Genomic DNA, 25,664 nt, shown 5'->3' with positions numbered 1-25,664 from the left:
GGGCCACAATTGCATCCAGACGAGGGCCAAACAGGACTTGTCCCGTAAAAGGCAAAGCATTCCAAATGGAATCTGCGTCCGCTTTCCAAGAGCGCAACCACAGGGAGCGGCAAGCCGCTACTGCTGCCGAGGAGATTCTGGAAAGGAGTAAGCTATATGTAAGACCGTCTCATTATGAACGTGGCAAAGTCTCTGAGAATTTGCCACTATCGACCTGCTCTGCTGGAGAGTCAGTGTGCAGAGATCCAGTTACCTACTCAGTGTTCCATGGCTCTGGCCCCCCAGCACACGGCCATAGCCGGCCTGGAAGCCCCTCCAGCAAGGGAATATTGGATTTTAGATATATTAGCACCTTGCAATCTGGAACCTCCTTCAAGAGGACCTGGAGGGCATGGGCAACGTAGCACTCCTCACTAGGCGTGTAACATGAGAATCTACCCGTAAAGGTAACTCCCATTCGGAAATGTAATTATCCGCAAAAGGGGTATACAAAAGGTCAACCGTTTTTGAGGCTGGAACCGCTTACCCGGAATTTCCACGCTTCCTCTAAATGATCCACCTGACCAGATAGAGGAATTACAGTGGCAACACCCTTATCCTTAAAGAAGGCATATTTGGATTTAGCCACGGGGGATATGTAATAACCAAAGCCGCACGGACTGCCCGTAGAAGGCCAGGTATATAGACTTTAGACCCAGACTACGCCTCCTTTGCACTAAGGGGCTCGTGTCTGAAAAAGTCAATAATGTCACCGTCATCAGACGTCATGTCTGTACCCGTCTGAGACCCGAAAGGCCGTTTAGAAGGCCGAAATGGTGACTCCCCCTGTAAAACGTCCATCAGGTGCTATACCATTTGGACAATAAATTCACCCACACAGGCTCCTGCGAGACCTGGGGGGGCGAAAAACAGGATACACTGGGGTACCATCAACTGTCCAGGGACCCCTGCATGTGATGAGACCACCACAGGCTGCGATAACCCCTTGGGGAAACGCAGGGGGCGTTGCCCACAAAGGCTGTAAGCATCTTAGCCAGCCGAGGGCGGTCCCCTTTTTTGTGCAGGCACAGTGACAGAAATGGGGCATGATATATAATACAACATGCCCTCCATAAACCCTCAGCGTCTACATATCCCTCCGCTAACTGCATATGATATCAGTACATTATAGCTGGAAGAGGATATCCTCATTCACTTTCCGACATGAGGAGTGTGAACGGAGCGTATGTGACCTCCGACACAGAAAAACCACGTTTACTGTGAGGTAATAAACACCCTGCGACACCGCACCGCAAGGGCTGTAGCAGAAGAACAGGGATAGGAAAAGGCTGACAGTCAGAAATGAAAGTACAGGCAAACAGCGCTAGAATTTAAGTCACATACAATGCACAGATAACATCCTGCATTACAGGCACTGCGATCAACTACACAGACTAGAGCCTGGTAGGAAACAGTGCTGCATACACTGACCTTAATTGAAGGAGAGGTATGCGGGGGACCCGGACCGCAATGGCATCTGTATCAGCTTCCAGCAGCGTTTGCCATCCCCAGCACATGTAGTGAGAAAATGGCCACCGAGGAGAAGAGAGAAGGCAGGGCCCGGGGGAGGAGCGCTGACACAGCCCGCTCAGACCGCTGTGGAATGGCACTGTGCAGCGGGGGAGACGCCGGCTGTGAGACAGGGAAGGCGTTCTCCCCTGGCGTGCTATTAACCCCTGGGACGCCGTGCTGTACCGCACATGCTGCGGCCCGCTGTCCCTGGTGGTCTAGTGGAAGGCGCAGGATCAGTACCTGGCCGCACGCGCAGCCGGTCCCCAGGGAGCCCCCTGCCTGGGGACCAAACAGGACTGTGTTACCGGCGGGTGCCCACCGCGGGACCCCGCCGCTTACCTTGTTCCCCGTGCATCCGGCCACAGTCCAGGTAGCCGGGGATCACCGCTAGCTGTGACCCCAGCTACCTACCAACATCCCCGGATCGGTACCGGCGTTCTGGTACCGGCGGGGTGTAGGAGTGACAGCATGGACGTCAATACTGACTGTCCTATGCTGGAGCACTCTAGTTGTGCAGCCACAGCTGCGAAGAAATATTCAGGGGCCTTAAAAAGACCCCCCTCTGTATGGTGCGACTGGTCCGGCCAGGCACCTACGAAAACTGAGTGGCCTGAGGCTCGGGGGCGGGGTATAGGAGAGGGACCCCAGTGCATCCTGGGAGGCTGAAAATTTAACTCTTTGGTGCCTGGATGTCTGCCGCCATCGCCTATACCCCAAGGTATCCTGTGGATACCCTATGGACCCTGAAGTAGAAAGGGAAAGATTTTAATACACAATTGATTGCAAATTGCACGATTGCTGCAATCAATTGCTGATGTATGGGGGCCTTTAGAGATATGCATGGCTGAGCACAGGTGACTTAATTATTCCCTCAGTCAATTTGATTTAACCACCTATGCTCAGCCATGGATATCTCTAACACCTGAGCTGTTGGGGAGCCTTGAGGACTGCATTTGGGAACCTATGCTGTACACCTATGGAACCCTAAAGCTGGCCACACACTAGACCAACTTACATCCAACCAGCCAACTAGTTGATTGGTTGGAATGAAAATCTGGTAAGGTATGAAAGCAAATGACAATCAGCAATTTGCTCCCAAATGCTGGAAAATGAACAAAAACTGTTGTGTGGACAAATTGTTTAGATCAAAAATTTAACGAAATTGTCTGAACGACCATTTTCATCTGTTTTCTGGCATTTAGGAGCAAATTGCAGATTATCATTTACTCCCATACGTTACCAGATTTTCATTCCAACCAATCAACTAGTTGGATGGTTGGATGAAAGTTGGTCTAGTGTGTGGCCAGCTTAAGACTGTGAAAAACACAAATAGTATAAGACATCAGCAGTATTCATATATATCTCTTGGCATGCAGAATACACTTATACACTGTTTCATACTAAGGGCTGTATTCAATTAGTGGCGAAAACTGACGTTTTTTTGCCATAGGCGAAAACTGTAATTTTTTGTCAAAAAAAGAGCGATATTTTTGCCAAAAAAACAGGCAAAAACGCAATTGACGAAAAAAAACAGGAGAAAAGTTTTCTCTATCCCAGACCAGGCTAAAAAAAAATGCAAAATCCCAATATTTTGCTAAGAATGTGGTTATTTCTTTCAGAACCCATTGGACAGCCCCCTTAATGATAAAAATAGGGATTTTCCATTTTTTTTTCACCTGGTCTGGAATGGAGAAAACTTCTCTCCAGTTTTTTTTCGCCAATTACATTTTCGCCTATTTTTTGGCGAAAATATCGCCTTTTTTTGTTGAAAAACAGCCGTTTTCGACAATGGTGAAAAAAAAGTCAGTTTTCGCTGCTAATTGAATACGGTCCCATGTCAGTTACAACAATCAATATGATAAATGTTTTTAAATTACTTTGCTGTATCTTTTGAAACTGTTATTATCAAGTTTAATTAAAGTTAAGTTTTAAACTCTTTCTTTCCTCGTTCTGATATTACCCAACGGCTTCTTCAGGATGTCCTCCCTAACACTTTAACAGCTCTATATTTCTCTGTATCCCTTATATACTAATATATACATATGTGCTGCCATTTGTACCCTGACCCTCTAAAGTCTCTATATCCCATCACATGTATCTCTAACACTAATATATACATATGTGCTGCCATTTGTACCCCTGACCCTGTAATGTCTCTATATCCCATCACATGTATCCCTAACACTAATATATACATATGTGCTGCCATTTGTACCCCTGACCCTCTAAAGTCTCTATATCCCATCACATGTATTCCTAACACTAATATATACATATGTGCTGCCATATGTACCCCTGACCCTGTAATGTCTCTATATCCCATCACATGTATCCCTAACACTAATATATACATATGTGCTGCCATTTGTACCCCTGACCCTCTAAAGTCTCTATATCCCATCACATGTATCTCTAACACTAATATATACATATGTGCTGCCATTTGTACCCCTGACCCTGTAATGTCTCTATATCCCATCACATGTATCCCTAACACTAATATATACATATGTGCTGCCATTTGTACCCCTGACCCTCTAAAGTCTTTATATCCCATCACATGTATCTCTAACACTAATATAATGTATACATATGAGCTGCCCTATGTACCCCTGAAACTGTAATGTCTCTATATCCCATCACATGTATCCCTAACACTAATATATACATATGTGCTGCCATTTGTACCCCATGCCCTCTAATATCTCTATATCCCATCACATGTATCCCTAATACACTAATATATACATATGTGCTACCATTTGTACCCCTGACCCTGTAATGTCTCTATATCCCATCACATGTATCCCTAATACACTAATATATACATATATGCTGCCATTTGTACCCCTGACCCTGTAATGTCTCCATATCCCATCACATGTATCCCTAACACTAATATATACATATGTGCTGCTATTTGTACCCATGACCATCTTATGTCTCTATATCCCATCACATGTATCCCTAATACACTAATATATACATATGTGCTGCCCTATGTACCCCAACCCGCTAATGTCTCTATATCCCATCACATGTATCTCTAACACTAATATAATGTATACATATGTGCTGCCATTTGGGGGTGCAATCAGGAAATCAGCTGACGTGATCACGACAGCCCGTTTCCCGACCGCTTTATCCCGGCGTGGGTTAAATGACAGCCGCGGGGGGGGGGAGGTTAGGTTTGGTGCACCCGGGGAGGACTTAGGGTTATGCAACCCCCCGGGAGAGTTAGGGTTAGGCTAGGGGGATGGAGGGTTAGGCACCCCAGGGGGGGACTTAGGGTTAGGCACCCTCCCGGGGGACTTAGGTTTAGGCAGCGGGGAAGGGGGAGGTTAGTCACTTACAGGGGGGGATTAGGGTTAGGCACTTGGGGGGGAGGTTAGGTTTAGGCACCCCTAAGGAGGGTTAGGGGGGTTGGGTTAGTTATAACTTACCTGAGGACGATCGGGATTTCCAGCACTGTCGGGCTGCTGCTGCCGGAATCTGTTCATCTGTCGGGCTGCCGCTGCCGGGAATCGAACCACCGGCCATGTTGGCCGGCTGTATTTCATACTGATGCCGCCATTTGTACCCCTGACACTCTTAATGTCTCTATATCCCATCACATGTATCCCTAATACCAGGGGCGTCTTAAGAGAGGAGGGGGACTGTGTGCACTCCTTGTGCGGGAACCGCTACTCCTCTTCCCTGCCGACTGATGCGGCTGTCCAGCCACCGGAGCATTAGTAGACTCCGGGCACTAGAGTGTGCCCGGAGTCTACTTCACATGCACAGAACAGGCGGCCTTTTTCCTGTGTTCTGAGCAGTGCTGACACCCGACGCGGTACCACGGACAGGAAAGTTTAAACTAATATGCGTTCAGGATGTGCGTCGCGGGGCCCCCTGGACCCGGGGCATTGCACCCATTATACATACGCCACCGCCTAACACTAATATATACATATGTGCTACCCTATGTACCGCTGTCCCTCTAATGTCTCTATATCCCATCACATGTATCCCAAACACACTACTATATACATATGTGCTGCCATTTGTCCCCCTGACACTCTTATGTCTCTATATCCCATCACATGTATCCCTAATACACTAACATATACATATGTGCTGCCCTATGTACCCCAACCCTCTAATGTCTCTATATCCCATCACATGTATCCCTAATACTAATATATACATATGTGCTGCCTTATGTACCCGACCCCGTAATGTCTCTATATCCCATCACATGTATCCCTAATACACTAATATATACATATGTGCTGCCCTATGTACCCCATCCCTCTAATGTCTCTATATCCCATCACATGTATCCCTTATAAACTAATATATACATATGTTCTGCCATTTGTACCCCTGACCTTCTGTCTCTAAATCCCATCACATGTATCCCTAATACACTAATATAAACATATGTGCTGCCATTTCTGCCCCTGACCCTGTAATGTCTCTATATCCCATCACATGTATCCCTAATACACTAATATATACATATGTGCTGCCATTTCTACCCCTGACCCTGTAATGTCTCTATATCCCATCACATGTATCCCTAATACACTAATATATACATATGTGCTGCCATTTGTACCCCTGACCATCTACTGTCTCTATATCCCATCACATGTATCCCTAATACACTAATATATACATATGTGCTGCCATTTGTACCCGACACTCTAATGTCTCTATATCCCATCACATGTATCCCTAACACTAATATATACATATGTGCTGCCATATGTACCCCTGACACTCTATTGTCTCTATATCCCATCACATGTATCCCAAATACACTAACATATACATATGTGCTGCCCTATGTACCCCAACCCTCTAATGTCTCTATATCCCATCACATGTATCCCTAATACTAATATATACATATGTGCTGCCTTATGTACCCGACCCCGTAATGTCTCTATATCCCATCACATGTATCCCTAATACACTAATATATACATATGTGCTGCCCTATGTACCCCATCCCTCTAATGCCTCTATATCCCATCACATGTATCCCTTGTAAACTAATATATACATATGTTCTGCCATTTGTACCCCTGACCTTCTGTCTCTAAATCCCATCACATGTATCCCTAATACACTAATATATACATATGTGCTGCCATTTCTACCCCTGACCCTGTAATGTCTCTATATCCCATCACATGTATCCCTAATACACTAATATATACATATGTGCTGCCATTTGTACCCGACACTCTAATGTCTCTATATCCCATCACATGTATCCCTAACACTAATATATACATATGTGCTGCCATTTGTACCCCTGACCCTGTAATGTCTCTATATCCCATCACATGTATCCCTAATACACTTATACATATGTGCTGCCATTTGTACCCCTGACCATCTACTGTCTCTATATCCCATCACATACATCCCTAATACACTAATATATACATATGTGCTGCCATTTGTACCCCTGACACTCTAATGTCTCTATATCCCATCACATGTATCCCTAACACTAATATATACATATGTGCTGCCATTTGTACCTCTGACCCTCTAACGTCTCTATATCCCATCACATGTATCCCTAACACACTAATATATACATATGTGCTGCCCTATGTACCCCTGACCCTGTAATGTCTCTATATCCCATCACATGTATCCCTAACACTAATATATACATATGTGCTGCCCTATGTACCCATTTCCATCTGTTTTCTGGCATTTAGGAGCAAATTGCTGATTATCATTTACTCCCATACGTTACCAGATTTTCATTCCAACCAATCAACTATTTGGATGGTTGGATGAAAGTTGGTCTAGTGTGTGGCCAGCTTAAGACTGTGAAAAACACAAATAGTATAAGACATCAGCAGTATTCATATATATCTCTTGGCATGCAGAATACACTTATACACTGTTTCCTACTAAGGGCTGTATTCAATTAGTGGCGAAAACGGACGTTTTTTTGCCATAGGCGAAAACTGTCATTTTTTGTCAAAAAAAGGGCGATATTTTTGCCAAAAAAACAGGCAAAAACGCAATTGACGAAAAAAAACAGGAGAAAAGTTTTCTCTATCCCAGACCAGGCTAAAAAAAAATGCAAAATCCCAAGATTTTGCTAAGAATGTGGTTATTTCTTTCAGAACCCATTGGACAGGCCTCCTAATGATAAAAATAGGGATTTTCCATTTTTTTTTCGCCTGGTCTGGAATGGAGAAAACTTCTCTCCAGTTTTTTTTCGCCACTTACATTTTCGCCTGTTTTTTGGCGAAAATATCGCCTTTTTTTGTTGAAAAACAGCCGTTTTCGACAATGGTGAAAAAAAAGTCAGTTTTCGCTGCTAATTGAATACGGTCCCATGTCAGTTACAACAATCAATATGATAAATGTTTTTAAATTACTTTGCTGTATCTTTTGAAACTGTTATTATCAAGTTTAATTAAAGTTAAGTTTTAAACTCTTTCTTTCCTCTTTCTGATATTACCCAACGGCTTCTTCAGGATGTCCTTCCTAACACTTTAACAGCTCTATATTTCTCTGTATCCCTTATATACTAATATATACATATGTGCTGCCATTTGTACCCTGACCCTCTAAAGTCTCTATATCCCATCACATGTATCTCTAACACTAATATATACATATGTGCTGCCATTTGTACCCCTGACCCTCTAAAGTCTCTATATCCCATCACATGTATCCCTAATACACTAATATATACATATGTGCTGCCATATGTACCCCTGACCCTGTAATGTCTCTATATCCCATCACATGTATTCCTAACACTAATATATACATATGTGCTGCCATATGTACCCCTGACCCTGTAATGTCTCTATATCCCATCACATGTATCCCTAACACTAATATATACATATGTGCTGCCATTTGTACCCCTGACCCTCTAAAGTCTCTATATCCCATCACATGTATTCCTAACACTAATATATACATATGTGCTGCCATATGTACCCCTGACCCTGTATGTGTCTCTATATCCCATCACATGTATCCTTAACACTAATATATACATATGTGCTGCCATTTGTACCCCTGACCCTGTAATGTCTCTATATCCCATCACATGTATCCCTAACACTAATATATACATATGTGCTGCCATTTGTACCCCTGACCCTCTAAAGTCTCTATATCCCATCACATGTATTCCTAACACTAATATATACATATGTGCTGCCATATGTACCCCTGACCCTGTATGTGTCTCTATATCCCATCACATGTATCCTTAACACTAATATATACATATGTGCTGCCATTTGTACCCCTGACCCTGTAATGTCTCTATATCCCATCACATGTATCCCTAACACTAATATATACATATGTGCTGCCATTTGTACCTCTGACCCTCTAACGTCTCTATATCCCATCACATGTATCCCTAACTCTAATATATACATATGTGCTACCCTATGTACCCCTGACTCTCTAATGTCTCTATATCCCAACACATGTATCCCTAATACACTGATATATACATATGTGCTGCCCTATGTACCCCTGACTCTCTAATGTCTCTATATCACATCACATGTATCCCTAATACACTTATACATATGTGCTGCCATTTGTACTCCTGACCCTCTAATGTCTCTATATCCCATCACATGGATTCCTAACACTAATATATATACATGTGCTGCCATTTCTACCCCTGACCCTGTAATGTCTCTATATCCCATCACATGTATCCCTAATACACTAATATAAACATATGTGCTGCCATTTGTACCCTTGACCTTCTAATGTCTTAATATCCCATCACGTATCCCAAATACACTAATATATACATATGTGCTGCCATTTGTACCCCTGACCCTCTAAAGTCTCTATATCCCATCACATGTATTCCTAACACTAATAAACATATGTGCTGCCATATGTACCCCTGATCCTGTAATGTCTCTATATCCCATCACATGTATCCCTAACACTAATATATACATATGTGCTGCCATTTGTACCCCTGACCCTCTAAAGTCTCTATATCCAATTGCGCTCCGCCCAGACCAGGATGCGGGACACCTCTACGAGTGCCGCCCGACTTCGGGTACCTCCTTGCCGATTTATGTAGGCCACGGTGGTGGCGTTGTCCGACTGGACCTGCACGGGGTGACCTTGGAGAACCCGCTGTGCCTGCTGGAGAGCATTGAAAACGGCACAGAGTTCCAAGATGTTTATCGGAAGCTCCTTTTCCGCCTGAGTCCATCTGGCCTGGAACAAGTGTGGACCCGTGACAGCTCCTCAGCCCCGAAGGCTGGCGTCCGTTGTCAACAGGACCCAATTAGCCACCCAGAACGGACAACCCCTGTTGAGATGGGTCGTCTGCAACCATCAGGCGAACCTCCGGAGTGAGCACCATCGTCTGGGATTTTAGACTCTGAGGCAGTCCATTCCATTTGGACAGGATCAATTGCTGCAGAGGTCTGGAGTGAAACTGGGCATATTCCACCATGTCGAAGACCGACACCATGGAGCCCAGTAACCTCATCGCCGAGTGCAGAGACACACGGCGATTCTGCAGACAACTGCGCACCCTCAACTGCAAGGCAGAGATCTTTTCCCCCGTCACAAAGATCCTTTGCTGTCCGGAGTCCAATAAGGCTCCGAGGTGCAGAATCTTCTGAGACGGGATCAGGGTGGACTTCTGCCAGTTTATCAACCAGCCGTGCCATTGTAGTACAATGGTCAGGTCCAAGTGGTGTAGAAGGAGCTCTGGAGATCCTGCCACCAACAGAACGTCGTCCAATTACGCAACATGCGGACTCCCTGCAGCCGCAGGGAAGCCGCCATGACCGCCATCACCTTGGTGAATACACGTGGTGCTGTCTCCAGCCCAATAGGTAACGCCCAGAACTGAAAGTGGTCGTTGCGGATTGCAAACCTGAGGAACTGCTGATGGCGTAAAAGAATAGGGACATGCAGGTAAGCGTCCTGTATGTCCAACGACACCATGTAATCCCCAGGTCCCAGCGCCAGAATGATGGACTGTAGGGTCTCCATCCAAAACCTCGGCACCCGCAAAGACTTGTTGAGTGCTTTGAGGTTGAGGATCGGACGATACGACCCATTGGGTTTCTGCACCAAAAACAGATTGGAATAGAAACCCAGGCCCCTCTGGGAGAATGGAACAGGCGCTATAACTCCAGCCTGGAGCATAATGTGCAAAACCTTCCGCAGTTCCATGGCTTTATTCCGGTCTGATGGAAGACCCGTGGTGAAGAATCGAGACGGTGGCCTGTGCCGAAAGGAGAGGGCGTACCCGTGAGAAACCACCTCGAGAATCCAAGTGTCTGTCGTGGTAACCGACCAACACTGGGCGAACTGCAGCAGGCGGCCTCCCACTTTGGAATCCCCCAAAGGGAGGCCCGGACCGTCAGGCCGCAGGCTTGTCATCGGGCTTAGGGGCCGGATGTCTGGTACTCCAGGCCTGTTTCCGGGGCTTGGCCGATATTTTGGGGCCAGCCTGTCTGGAAAAAGACTGCGTCTTAGGCATACCATGGGCCCTGTAAGGCCGAAAGGACGACGTACCTGAACCAGAAGGTACCGCAGCAGACGGAAGACATGCCGATTTGGCTGCCGCCAGCGTGGCTACGATTTTGTCCAGATCCGGACCAAAGAGGACTTCTCCATTGAAAGGCAAAGCTTCCAAGCCCTTCTTGGAATCAGCGTCCGCCTTCCAAGATCGCAACCATAAGGTGCGACGAGCAGCTACAGCCGCTGAAGAAATCAGGCAGATCTCAACCTTACGGTCCGTAGCATCCTTCAAGGAAGACATGGGCAATGTGGCACTTCGGACTAGGCGTGTCACATGAGAATCCACCTGTGGAGGGCATTCCCACTTAGAAAAATAATTATCCGCAAACGAATAAGCCACCGCCAAACGCCTCTGAGGCTGATACCGTTTGCTCGGATGTTTCCACGCCTCCTCTAAATGGTCCACTAACTGACCCGAAAGAGGAAACACTGTGGCGTCACCCTTAATATTCTTAAAAAAGGCATATTTAGATCTTGACACCGGAGGATTTTCATCCTCAATCACTAAAGCTGTGTGGACTGCCCGAATAAGTCCAGGAATATAAACCTTGGACCTAGCGTCCGACTCTTTAGTACGGAGAGGTTCCTGGTCCGAAAGATCCAGAATCTCCCCATCATCAGACGTCACGTCGTCATCCTTATAAGGAGCGGACAGAGACGCCACCGACCGCTTATGTGGCCGCAACACAGACTCCCCTTGTAACACATCCGTCAAGTGCTGTACAGAACTTGTCAGAGAATGAACCCACGCAGGCTCCTGAGAAACCTGGGGAGGGGAAATAGGGAGACTGTGTGGTACCATCAATTGTCTCGGAAAACCCTGCATGGGTGACGACACCACTGACTGCTGGGACAAACCCATCTGTGAGAAAGCAGGCTGCGGAGCTAACTGGCCCATGAGGGTCGTAAGCCGTGACAGTAATTGGCCGCGCCAATAAATAACACTGCCGACATAGCCCCTCCGCGCTACCCTCCCCCTCCGCTATTGGTACCTTAAAAGTAGTACACATAGGCTGGAGAGGAAAGTCACTCCAGAAATGATGGTAAGTATGTGACCCCTCTCACTGATACTTGTAGTATAGTGTGAGACCACCCTGCAATCACCGCACGGCAAGGGCTTTAGCAGAAAAAGATCAGGGACAGTGAAAAGGCTCACAGTAGAAAATGAAAGTACAGGCAGCAGCGCTAGCAGAAGTCACATACAATGCAAAGAAAATCAATTCCTACACTAACAGCGCTGATAATCAACTACACAGATACGGAGCCTGGTAGCGCTGCATACACAGACCTGAACCAAACAGAGGAGAGGTATACCGGGGGACCCAGACCGTGATGCCACAGCTCCCAAGCTTCCAGCAGTGTTAACCATGCGTCTTGTAAAGATGGCCACCGAGGAGCATAGAGGAGGCCGGCCTGGGGGAGCAGCGCTGCCACAGGGCCAGTCAGCACAGTGCAGAGAGGCTGTGTGCAGCGGGGGAGGCGCTGGCTGTGTACAGGGAAGGCGCGCTCCCCTGGCATGCAATTAACCCCTGGGACGCCGCAGCACTACCGCTCAGCCGCGGTCCGCTGTCCCAGAGGGGTAGTGGAAGCGCAGGTTAGGTACCTGGCTCCACGCTGCAGCCAGTCCCCAGGGAGCCCCCTGCCTGGGGACTCTGGACCATGTTTCAGCAGGGTCCCACCGCGGCACCTCGCAGCTTACCGGCTGCCCCCTTGGATCCGGCCATGGTCCCAAACATCTGGGGTCACCGCTAGCTGTGATCCCAGATGCTTACCAGCATCCCCGGATCGGTACCGGCGTTCTGGTACCGGCGGGGGTGTAGGGAAGACAGCATGGACATCAGCACTGACTGTCCATGCTGTACTTCCAGATGTGCAGCCACAGCTGCATTGAAGAAACTTCAGGGGCTATTCTTAGCCTCCCTCTAACAGGTGCATCCGACTCAGGCCGGGCACCAAACAAAACTGAGATGCCTTGGCTCGGGGGCGGGGTATAGGAGGGAGACCCTAGTGCATCCTGGGAGGCTGAAACTTAACTCTGTGGTGCCCGATGCCAGACGTCATCACCTATACCACAAGGTATCCTGTCGATGCCCTATGGACCCTGATGTAGAAATACATATGTGCTGCCATTTGTACCCCTGACCCTCTAATGTCTCTATATCCCAACACATGTATCCCTAATACACTAATATATACATATGTGCTGCCCTATATACCCCAACCCTTTAATGTCTATATATCCCATCACATGTATCCCAAATACACTAATATATACATATGTGCTGCCCTATGTACCCCTGACCCTCTAATGTCTCTATATCCCATCACATGTATCCCTAACACTAATATATACATATGTGCTGCCCTATGTACCCCTGACCCCGTAATGTCTCTATATCCCATCACATACATCCCTAACACTAATATATACATATGTGCTGCCCTATGTACCCCTGACCCCGTAATGTCTCTATATCCCATCACATACATCCCTAATACACTAATATATACATATGAGCTGCCATTTGTACCCCTGACCCTCTAATGTCTCTATATCCCATCACATGTGTCCCTAATATACACATCACATGTATCCCGAATACACTAATATATACATATGAGCTGCCATTTTTCCCCCTGACCATGTAACAACTCTATACCTGTCACACACAGGTACTGCTGGCGTATGACAGTGTGAGCAAGAGGAAGGTGGCAATAAAGATCTTGAACAACAGAGGCCGGTCGGGAGCAGAAGATCAGAGAGCTGAGGTGGAGAGAAGAGCTCTTCATGTCGCCTCAGGAAGCCCCTTCCTTATCCGCAGCCTGCTCACTGTCCAGACCAAGGTATTACCATGAGTGTAACGCTGAGCCTTATGGTGCTGTATTAGGAATAGGTCATACATGTAAAACTTTCTGTTTTTTGTGCCTGAGGAAATCTTCCTGAGGATTTTGCACAATCAATCAGAAAGCATAAATTAAATAACTATATATGTAAAATGTATCTAAGGTCTGTCTGACAGCTTTTATAACTTGTGCCAATCTATGTGTATGAGAATGGAGGCTACGTAGGGAGAGACACAATGCAGCAGGCACAAGGCATGTCATGAGGATGTGCCAAACTGCACAATGGTAACATTTCTATCTTCCCCATGTTAGAGACTCCCATAACGTGTAACTAGGTCGGTGTATTTCTGGGACTATTTTCAAGACTGACACCTAACAAATGACAATTATTTTTTTCAAAACCATTATGAAAAATTGTTGATGTTTTAAATATATGATGAAGTCAAGAGCATCTTATTATAAACATTTAACTATGTTATTAACCAAAAAATGCACCTACGGGGTGTCCCCCAGTGTCCATAATTCCCCATACACCCACCAGTGGCAATAGATTCCCAAGTGGAGAGAGATCCCCAAGTGGGAATAGATCACAAGTGGCATCACTCCCCCCACTCCCTAGTGGTAAAAGAGCCCCAGTGGCATTGCCACCCACCTACCAGTGTCCATATGGCACCACACCCACTATACATGTGCAGAACTGATTTCCTCCTGTGCCTGTTTATTATTCTTGCTGTGAATGCTACTGTGAGTGCCACCTGCGACTTGATTTATACATATATATCATAGTATGTTTTATTGCCATGGGAAGAATGGCTAAATACATATTTAGAGCTTGCTTTAAAATAATTTCCCCACACATTTATAATGAGATACAGTAGTCACTCTGTAAGAGGTTGTTGATTATTGTGACTGTACTGTCTGTGTCCTCTGATAGAACATCTTTGGTTTCGTGATGGAATACGCCAGTAGGGGAGACTTACACCAGCTCCTGTGCCGAAGAGGCTGCCTTGAGACCAGCGCTGCAACGTAAGATCTATCAATGAGCTGAGCCGAGAATCAGAGTAATTGTGTGTGAGAGAAAATCTCAGACATAGGAGATTACAGTGTGAGAATGAGATACATTATAATAATACATGCAGAGGTAGAACAGTTGTCAGGTCAGACTACTAACACCATTATATTTACATTACTGATTATACCAGCACTGTCACTACTGATTATCACATTGATTTATCCCCTCTCCACTCATTCATCTCCTTTTATTATGTCTCTACTTACACTATACTGCCACTGATCTTATCTGCGCTATACCCCTACTGACTTTTCCTGCACTGTCCCAGCACTGATCTTACCTGCGCTATGGTCCCCCTGACCTTACCTGCTCCATGCCACCACTGATCTTACCTACTATGCCCCTATTGACTTTACATGTACTATGCCACTACTGATCTTACCTGCACTATGGTCCCCCTGAGCCTACCTACTATGACACCACTGACCTTACCTACAATACCCCTATTGACATTACCTGTACTATGACCCCACTGACATTACCTACAATGCCCCTATTGATGTTACCTGTACTATGACCCCACTGACATTACCTGCACTATGCCACCACTGACCTTACCTACCATGCCCCCACTGACATTACCTGCACTATGCCCATACTGACCTTACCTGCTCTATGCCACCACTGACCTCACCTGTACAATGCCCCCACGGCCTGACCTGCACTATGCCGCCCAGTGGTGGATCCAGGGGAGGGGGGCGATCAGGGCGATCGCCCCCCGTAACACACAGCCACTGTACACAGGCAGGCAGCCTCAGTGATCTGCTCAGGTTACCTCTATTCACACCGCTTGGAGCCGGGGGAACCGGATATATGACACGCGCACTATGCTGCAAAAAGCCTGTTTTCCCCCTAAGGGGGCGTGGCCATACCTCCCGTGATTAGGCCGCGCCCCCTTCCCAGTGACCCGCACCAGCTCTCTACGGAGTCGGACCTGGCTACAGACAGACACAAGTACAGTAGGTTGCTCAACCGATGCTTGGGGTTATGTGTGTGGGAGGAGGGTGTCTGAGGTACAGTAGATGACTTAGAGGAGTACGAGGGTATGCTATCATCAAGGACATATTATATATATATATATATATATATATATATGTAATGTATATATATGTGTATATATTTATATGTGTGTATATGTGTATATATTTATATGTGTGTATATATGTGTATATATATATATGTGTGTGTGTGTATGTATATATATATATATATATATATATATATATATATGCATACATATTGTATATATGTGTGTATGTGTGTATATATATATATATATATATATATATATAGATAAGCCCCTTTGTCAAGGTGTGGACAAAGGGGCTTATCGCTCCGAAACGTTGGTTTGCTTCATGTGACACTATTTCATATATTTATCTTGCAATAAGTCTCAGAGTGCCGCAGCCTTTTTTGTTCTAGAATGTCAGCGTTCACTGAGGGCACCGGAGCAAGTTATTTGTTTTATGAAGGAGTGCCGGACCGAACCTCCTCGCGTATATATATAGATATATATACTGTATATATGTGTGTATAAATATATATATATATATATGTGTGTATATATAGATATATATATATAAATATACTGTATATATACACACGTGTGTGTGTATATATATACAGGTTGAGTCTCCCATATCCAAATATTCCGAAATACGGAATAATTTTTGCATGACTGAGATAATAAAACCTTTGATTTTTGATGGTTCAATGTACACAAACTTTGTCTAAGGCACAAATTATTAAAAATATGGTATAAAATTACCTTCAGGCTGTGTGTATAGGGTGTAAATGAAACATAAATTTATTTCATGTATGTACACAAACTTTGCTTGAGCCACAAAATTATTGAAAATATTGTATAAAATGAGCTGCAGGCTATGTGTATAAGGTGTATATAACACATAAATGCATTCTGTGTGTATATTGGGGTCCCATTCCTAAGATATTTCATTATGATATGCAATTATTCCAAAATACGGAATATTCCGTTATCCAAAATACCCCTGGTCCCAAGCATTTTGGATATGGGAGACTCAACCTGTATATATAAATATATATGTAAACATACAAGTGTGTGTGTATTTATGTGTGTGTGTGTATATATACAGTATATATATATATATATATATATATATATACATATATACACACACACAACATCCCCGGACAGCACAAGTCTAGATACGCTCCTGATGCCGCCACTGACCTTACCTTACCTATTCTATGCCCCCACTGAGCTTACTTGCACTATGCCCCTGCTGACCTTACCTGTACTATGCCCATGCTCACTTTACCTGTACTATCCTTTTACTGACCTTACCTGCACTATGCCACCACTTACCTTACCTGCACTATGCCCCCAGTTACCTTACCTGTACTATGCCACCACTGACCTTACCTGCTCTATGCCACCACTGACCTTACCTGCTCTTTGCCCCCAGTTACCTTACCTGTATTATGCCACCACTGACCTTACCTGTACTATGCCTCCACTGACCTTACCTGCACTATGCCACCACTTACTTTACCTGCACTATGCCACCACTTACCTTACCTATACTATGCCACCACTGACCTTACCTGCACTATGGCCCCCCTGACCTTACCTGCACTATGCCACCACTGTCCTTACCTGCTCTATGCCCCCCTGACCTTACCTGCTCTATGCCCCACTGACCTTAAATGTACTATGCCCCCACTGACCTTAAATGTACTATGCCCTCACTGACCTTACATGTACTATGCCCTCACTGACCTTACCTGCACTATGCCCCCACTGAAATTACCTGCTCTATGCCCCCACTGACCTTAAATGTACTATGCCCTCACTGACCTTACATGTACTATGCCCTCACTGACCTTACCTGTACTATGCCCTTACTGAAATTACCTGCACTATACCATCACTGACCTTACCTGCGCTATGCCATCACTGACCTTACCTGCGCTATGGCCCCCCTGACCTTACCTGTACTATGGCCCCACTGACCTTACCTGTACTATGCCATCACTGACCTTACCTGTACTATGCCATCACTGACCTTACCTGTACTATGCCATCACTGACCTTACCTGTACTATGCCATCACTGACATTACCTGTACTATAAAAAAATAAAATAAATATCTTGCGCTTGTTGTAAAAGCAGCTCATTATAAATGTTTAAAAATGAAATATATATGTTAAGAACTGTGCATTTAAATATATATAAAAAAACAAAACAATGAATCACAAGTAAGAAATATATAACATATAAATAATATATATAACTGTGGCAGAGATAGAAGACACTCAAAAGGTGGGTACACACCTGTAAGATATATCTGCAGATCGAGTGATCGGCAGATGTATCTTTAGATGATGGTCGCTCATACACACTGAACGGCCATCATCTATCTGGCAGCCACGGGTCCCGCTAGTAGGGAGGCGGGTCGGAGGCTCCTCCCCGCGGCTGCCGCTGTGTGTGCAAGAGCGGTCTGCAGACCGCTCGTACACATTTGCCGATGGACAGATATGTCTGCAAACCATACTTGCCTACCCTCCCGATTTGGCCAGGAGCCTCCTGAAAATCGGGTGCCGCTCCCGGCCTCCTGGGAAGGCAGACAAGTCTCCCGACCTCCGGCGACGTGTCTGCACCCCCCGCAGTTGTAAGTATAAAGCCCGGCAGCGCGTAGGGGGCGGTGACGCGATTTGCGTCATCGTGGCTCCGCCACCTGCTCCACAATGCCATTAATATCGGCATTGTGAAGAGGGGGTGGAGCCACGATTACGCAATTTGCGCTGTCACACCCCATGCTCCGCCCCCAATGACGAGTCACTGCCGGGTCCCGCCCAGTTTGAACGTGCCACGCCCTCTGCTCTGTAAGCCCGTCACCTCCCTCCCGGAAGGAGGGAGCTAAATGTCGACAAGTCTGCTGCAGACATATCTGTCCATTAACTGTGCAGCACGGTCAATGCGATATGTCTGTGAACGATTTTGGGCCTGATTCAGACCCGCTCGCGAGCGCTATGCGCTTGCAAGCGGGTCGATGGTGGCCCAATGCGCATGCGCACGACGGAGCCAGCTCCGTCGTGCGCATGCACGAGACCCGGATAGCGACAGGCAAACCGTCGCTCCGGGTCTCGTACCAAAGGGGGTGTGCTGTCGATGTTGAGTGACAGCACGTCCCCTTTGGTGGGCGGGCCAGGGGAGTGGCTGCCCAGATGAACAAGTGATGTCAGTGGGAGTGCTTTCGGCTCTGGTAGAGCCGAATGCACTCTAGGGCTTGCGGCAAAGAGACCCTACCACAAGGGTCTCGTGGCAAGCCCGATGTTCGCGATGGTCTTGACCATCGCGACCATCTTCCTGGCCGCTCGCTGTAGCTGTGGGTGTTTATAGAGTGGCCAGGAGGCCGCTCTATAAACACAGAAGGCCGACCCTGATTCAGAGCGAGCGCTCTGTCAGAGGGTCCGGCTCTGAATCAGGCCCTTTATTCACAGCCATATCGTCTGTACACAATGACCGACGGCCACCAGATATATTGGCCAATCAATAAATTGGCCAATATATCGTCCAGTGTGTACCCAGCAAAAGACTCTTCAGCAATGTAATGAAAACACAGACACTGGACCTCATTCAAAATCGGTCGTAAGCGGCCGCTTGGTCGTACGCCTAACGACTGAGAAACTGAAAAAGGAACGGCCAGTCGGTCGCAACCAAAGTGACGCCCATGAACAAAGCACCTCCTCTAGCTAGTTAGCGAGTGATATCAGCTAGCAATCGTGTCAATCGCTGTCAGTCGCTGTATGTTAATTTTCTTCTGATGGTTGCGGCCGCTTGTGTTGTGTTGATGGCCACAAGTCATGTTTCCATGCTCTATCGATCAGCTTGTTACTAGCTTGTTGACAATTATTTAATTACTGTTCTAAAGTGTTTTTGTTTTTTTTAATTTCTCTATTTTTTGCATGCTGCCAAATGCAAAAAAATGTAATATATATATTCTTGGAAAAAAAAAAAAAAAAACATATTGAACAAACTAATGAAATTGTGTCTGATTTAATAATGAAAAATATACATGGTTAATCAAGGTATTGAAATAGCAGAGGATATGAAAAGACTGGTGCAGGCTAAATAATGCAAATTACAAAAAGAAATAAAAAAAAAAAGCATAAAAAGCCATCCCCATGAAATTTATGTATTCTTATTATTCGCTAATGCAAACGCAGCTGAATCAATTACAAGCCAATTAGCAGTGTTATTAGCTTCAACAAACGATTATTAGCTGCTTGCATTGTGTGGCCCAAAATAGAAACATCAATCCTAACATCAATAACATTCGATAGTATCGATTGTACTCTGGGGCTTGAGAGAGCAAGTAAACAACCTCAAGCTGTATGATCAGCCAGGCCTCGAACCTGCTAGCAGAGTGACATTTTACTACTTCTGGACTTCTATGTAGGTCGTAGCAGGTAATTTATGTACGCCCCTAAAACGCACTCAAAACGCTGAGGCATGCCTGCGTTTTCAGACCACCACTCCGTCAACACCCACAAACGGCCTTTCACGTCAATCAAGCCTCGTACTCACATGCGCACAACTAACCGTGCGCAAGCGTGGTTAGGAAACATCGGATGCGTACGACCGATCGGCCGCTTACGACCGACTCTGAATGAGGTCCACTGTCTGTAGTACAGTCAACCTTACGGAGTATAAAAGCTCCTTTATCAAGACTGATTACATTGCTGAATAGTCATTGAGTGCCTTCTATCTCTGCCACAGTTATATTAGTGCACATTTGTATAACAGTCCTCAGGATTGCTGACACCTTCCCAATTGTCCTGTGAATAGGATACACCTTCCATGTAGATGACTAATTGTGCATCTGAATTATTCTCACACAGGTCAGGATCTGGTAGTTTACACTACAGGTTGAGTCTCCCATATCCAAATATTCCGAAATACGGAATATTTTTAGCATGACTGAGATAGTGAAATCTTTGCTTTTTGATGGTACAATGTACACAAATTTTGTTTGAGCCACAAAATTATTGAAAATATTCTATAAAATGACCGGCATGCTGTGTGTATAAGGTGTATATAAAACATAAATGCATTCTTTGATTAGATTTGGGGCCCATTCCCTAGATATTTCATTATTTTATGCAAATATTCAAAAATACGGACTATTCCAATATCCAAAATACCCCTGGTCCCAAGCATTTTGGATATGGGAGACTCAACCTGTATTTTAACATTTTACATTTCTTCTGTCACAGATTCTACGCTGCAGAGTTGGTGTCCGGACTACAGTATCTCCATGACATGGGCTTCATACACCGGTATCTACATTTTCTCCCTCATTTTATTATACAGAAGAAATGTCACTTCCGGAATTACCATGTACATATTCTTCCCAGAAGTAACTGTTCTTACAATGGAAGTTATTTGCTTAATAGTCTCCCTAACACATAATCACTAACTCTGGGCCTGATTCAGACCCGCGAGCGAGCCCATAGCGCTCTCAAGCTGGCACTGCGCGCGCACGAGCCCCGTAGCGTGTGAATTTTCACTTACTGCGGGACTCACTACAAGACGGGGTTGCTGTCGATTGTGATTGACAGCTCGCCCCGTTTTGTAGGCGTGCAGGGGGGGTGGCTGGACAAACGGAGGCGTTCACTGGGAAGCCTGCCCCAGGAAGTTCACTGGGGCTTGCGGTGGATGGAGACCCTATCACAAGGGTCTCATCGCCAGGCCGCCCGCTAAAGCTGTGGGTGGTCACCCACAGCTTAGCGAGCGGCCTGGAGGGGGGGGGGGGGGGGGAACAAAAACACCCTGATTCAGAGCGAGCGCTCACAAAGAGCGTCCAGCTCTGAATCAGGGCCTCAGTCATGCCTCTTAGTTTATTAGTTTACTGCTTTCTAGTCTTAGGGCCAAATGCAACAGCTTTCAATTTTCCAAAAGTGCAGAACGCTTTAAAGTAACCAACCTGGTTTAGCCATTCTAAGAATTGTCTCTTTATATAGATTGTAAGCTTACTGTCAGGTGGAATTGATGTCCAGAAGCATAAAGGTCCCCAGGGATTAAGTATATTTGCAGTGTGTGTGATTATTAATTGCAAGATTTTTGACTATTATCTTCTTTTATTATGTGTAATAAATAATGATCTATTTTTTAAATAGTTATGTGATTACTGGATATGACTATAAGCGCACCCATTGTGTTGAGCATTCTGCACTGAGCCCCTTTTAGTTATGTAATAAGGTTCCTTGAAAGCTGATATTCAGGTCAGTATAGATATGTGGGAAAGTGACATCTGCGCTACTGGTGTATGTGGACCTATATAGGTTTCTCCCCTAAACTCTGGTGATCTTACACTACATAACTACATAAGTGTAAGTGCAAATACACAGGGAGGGCATATTCTATGCACACAGACACAATACTTTTACTGACTACTGAAAGGGTTAAAAAAAGAGAAACAACAAACCAGGTTTACATTTCTAAGGACCACAATGATATTATGTATGAGCCACACCACATAATACAGACCTGTGCTGCTAACACATTACACAATCTCCCCTATTTCCTCACTAACCACACATGAGGTATACATCTAGGTTATGGTCCTTGCTGCTGCCCCATAACATGGGAATGCAATGATGCAGCCATGTGCAAAAGTCCTTTGTTCTCCGGGAGATGCATTTACCACATTTGCAAATTAACCTTAGTCACTTATGATGCTTAAAATGTAGATCATATACTGTCTATACCAGTGGTCTCCAACGTTAATTGAGGTGTGAGCTACTTTAGAAAAATTAAACCTCCTGAAGAGCTACTAAAATTGTAGAAAATAAAAATCTGTCTAATAACGAACAATTAAAGGTAATTTAAAGGGAAAAAAAAAATGTTTCATAGAAAATAAAAATGCATTTAATTATTATAGTGATATTGTTATAGTTTGTAAATAAAATTTAAACACAGGCACATTTCACTGTTAATTACTGGCTCCAAGGAGGTATGTGCAGTAGAGGAGCAAAAGATATAGGTAGGGCTGCTGTGTAATTTTCCGGCAGAGCAGGGCGGGAGTCCCTCGCTCCGCCTTAGCATAGACGCTGTGGGTGGAACCACAGGGAAGCGCGTCATGTGATTGCTGTAGAGGCTGCGGCAATCACCGGACGTACTTCCCTGTGGCTCCACCCATGGCGTCGATACCATGGGGGAGCACACACTTCCTCCTAGTGACTTGGCCGTACTGCAGCTAGGTGAGCTACCAAAATTAAGACCACGAGCTACAGGTTGGAGACCACTGGTCTATACTCAAATAAGTCCTTAACGAAGAAAGTGCAAAATGTCCCTTTTTACAGAGATATAAAACCAGAAAACATCCTGATTGATGATGCCGGCCATATTAAAATAGCCGACTTTGGGCTGGCGGTACACCAGATTCATGGAGTGACCGGATATGTAGGAACAAGAGGGTACATTGCCCCAGAGGTGAGGCTAGATTGATATAGTAGTAAGGTGTAGAGCATGTTAGTGTTATTCATATATGAGGGGTCTATGTACTAAGGTCAATATGGATCAGAGAGTGGCGCATTTCCACATTTACCCATATTGATCTTCTTTATGTTATTTCGGGGGCAATGCTTTGATGGTTACAATTACCAAATAGCAAGTGTAATGGTCAAATTGCCCAACCTGATGACTCCAAGTGGCCAGGGTTACACTCACTGATCTACTGGTGTCTATGCTCAGCTTTAGATTTTGCCTGTATGTCAACAATCATGCTTTGCAGATTCAGAACACTATTCAGGTTTCACTGATACACAGGGGCAAACGCAGGCTTTCTAGAAAGGGAGCTCCGTAGGAAAAACTCCACAGCATAATTATTGACGGAAAGAATTCCATCTATACATTGTCACATAACTCACACTCCTTACAGCCAGTGACAAGTGTAGGGTGGTGATTACATGTTTATATGCTACAGGCATACATTACATGTGTATAGTCATACAAGTATGTTGTGGTGGAATTATAAACACACATTTGTACATTACATTCATAGTCACATAGGCCCTCATTCAGAGTCGGTCGAAGCGGCCGCACAGTCGTACGCCACCGATGTTCGCTATACTGCGCATGCGTAAAGTTCGCAATGCGCGTGTGCAAACTAGCTGCTACGATCAGAAATTTCTCTCTCCTTGAACACAGCCAGGTCGGTAGTTTGAGTGACAGAATGAGGCGTTTGTGGGTGGTAACACGGGAAGGTGCTTGAAAACGGGGGAGTGGAATTCCAAACGCAGGCGTGCCTAATTATGCGAACGGCATTTTATGGGAGTTCATACAGTTTAGTATTGGAGTGCATAATTAACAAAGTAGCGTCATGGCACATGTGACATGGGAGGTTTTTACACTGACATTGTCGTAGAGCTTAAGAGAGGGTATGGTCAACCTTAAGCTCTACGACCAGTTCCGATGGTAACCGATGGTCTCGATTAATCCTTATATGCCCGGAGATGACGTGCAATGCGTACAAGAAGGGGGCGTATTTTTTTGAATTTCGACCGCTTCCTCCCCTTGGTCGGCCACCTACCGAACCGAACTTAGGGACGCAACTCGCAACAGAATCATTTGCATATCCGGCCCCTTTTCCCGTACGACCGTGCGGCTGCTTCGACCGACTCTGAATGTGGTCCATAGTATCGTGCAGTGACCTCTCAGTGACTATTGCACAGTGGTCACTGCCCAGTTGTACTTTCCCATATATAATAATGACTAATTTAATGAACTGTGTCCCCTTATATTGACAGATGCTCTTCAAACATCAGTACGATGCCGGTGTTGATTGGTACGCTCTTGGAGTGGTACTTTTCCGCATGACAACTGGAAAATCCCGGTTCGACTGTGAGCTCTCTGCATTACCAGGTTTTAACCTGAGCCCTGACACAAGGGACATCATTGAAGCGGTGAGTGTGCAGCACTGGGTAAGAGGATGTCTGTTATATCTATAAAGCTCCCATTCTCTGATATCTATCTATAGTTGTTCTTGCTATGAATGTACAGGTAGCTATATATGGAGAAACTGTATATTACATATGTCAGGTTACTTTTAGTGCTGCCACCTTTCTGACACTCATACACAAGTGGAGACTGAAGAAAACTCCAACCCAGATAAATCAGCGCTGCAGGAGTCACTTTACCTGTGTCATAGTTTATGCTACATTTATCCTAAACTAGATGTTTGGGGTAATATAATAATACATTACTTGTTTGCCTCTGACAACACATCACTGAATTATACTGCTGCCAAATATGTCACTATACAGGGATCAATTAGCAGCTGAGCTGTCATTTTAATTATGTTCATGTTGCCCTTTTCAGCTCCAGTGTGAAGACCCTAAACTACGCCTGGGTGTGAACGGCCAAATTCGCCACCATCCGTTCTTCCAGGGTATAGATTGGGCAGAGCTAGAAGCTCTTCGTGTGCAGCCCCCTTTCATACCCGGCAAAGTAAGTACATAGAAGTGGTAGGTAAAGTATATGACACTAATCATGTCTCCCTACTGCCTATCATACCCCTCATTAGGCCATGGGGGTGATGCAGAGGTGTATGCACTGCTGATGGTGGATGTAGTGGAGCGATATTCTGCT

At 45.3% G+C, this 25,664-nt stretch overlaps 1 protein-coding gene across 1 annotated transcript in view; it reads left to right on the top strand.

Annotated features, from left to right (window-relative positions):
- LOC148515402 (protein kinase C delta type-like) overlaps positions 1 to 25,664 on the top strand; it is a 40,044-nt gene that overhangs the window by 13,286 nt on the left and 1,094 nt on the right. The window contains exons 3-8 of the mRNA XM_088480118.1: positions 13,786 to 13,956; positions 14,891 to 14,982; positions 21,290 to 21,352; positions 23,378 to 23,507; positions 24,824 to 24,979; positions 25,395 to 25,523. Coding sequence (XP_088336244.1) covers positions 13,786 to 13,956; positions 14,891 to 14,982; positions 21,290 to 21,352; positions 23,378 to 23,507; positions 24,824 to 24,979; positions 25,395 to 25,523 — 741 coding nt within the window. The remainder of the gene's footprint in view (positions 1 to 13,785; positions 13,957 to 14,890; positions 14,983 to 21,289; positions 21,353 to 23,377; positions 23,508 to 24,823; positions 24,980 to 25,394; positions 25,524 to 25,664) is intronic.

The sequence above is a fragment of the Taudactylus pleione genome, unplaced genomic scaffold (genome assembly GCF_031769625.1).
Source record: "Taudactylus pleione unplaced genomic scaffold, aTauple2 ptg000250l, whole genome shotgun sequence".
Classification (NCBI taxonomy): domain Eukaryota; kingdom Metazoa; phylum Chordata; class Amphibia; order Anura; family Myobatrachidae; genus Taudactylus; species Taudactylus pleione.
Note: the sequence above shows the minus strand (reverse complement) of the source record. Positions and strands in the feature narration are given on the sequence as shown.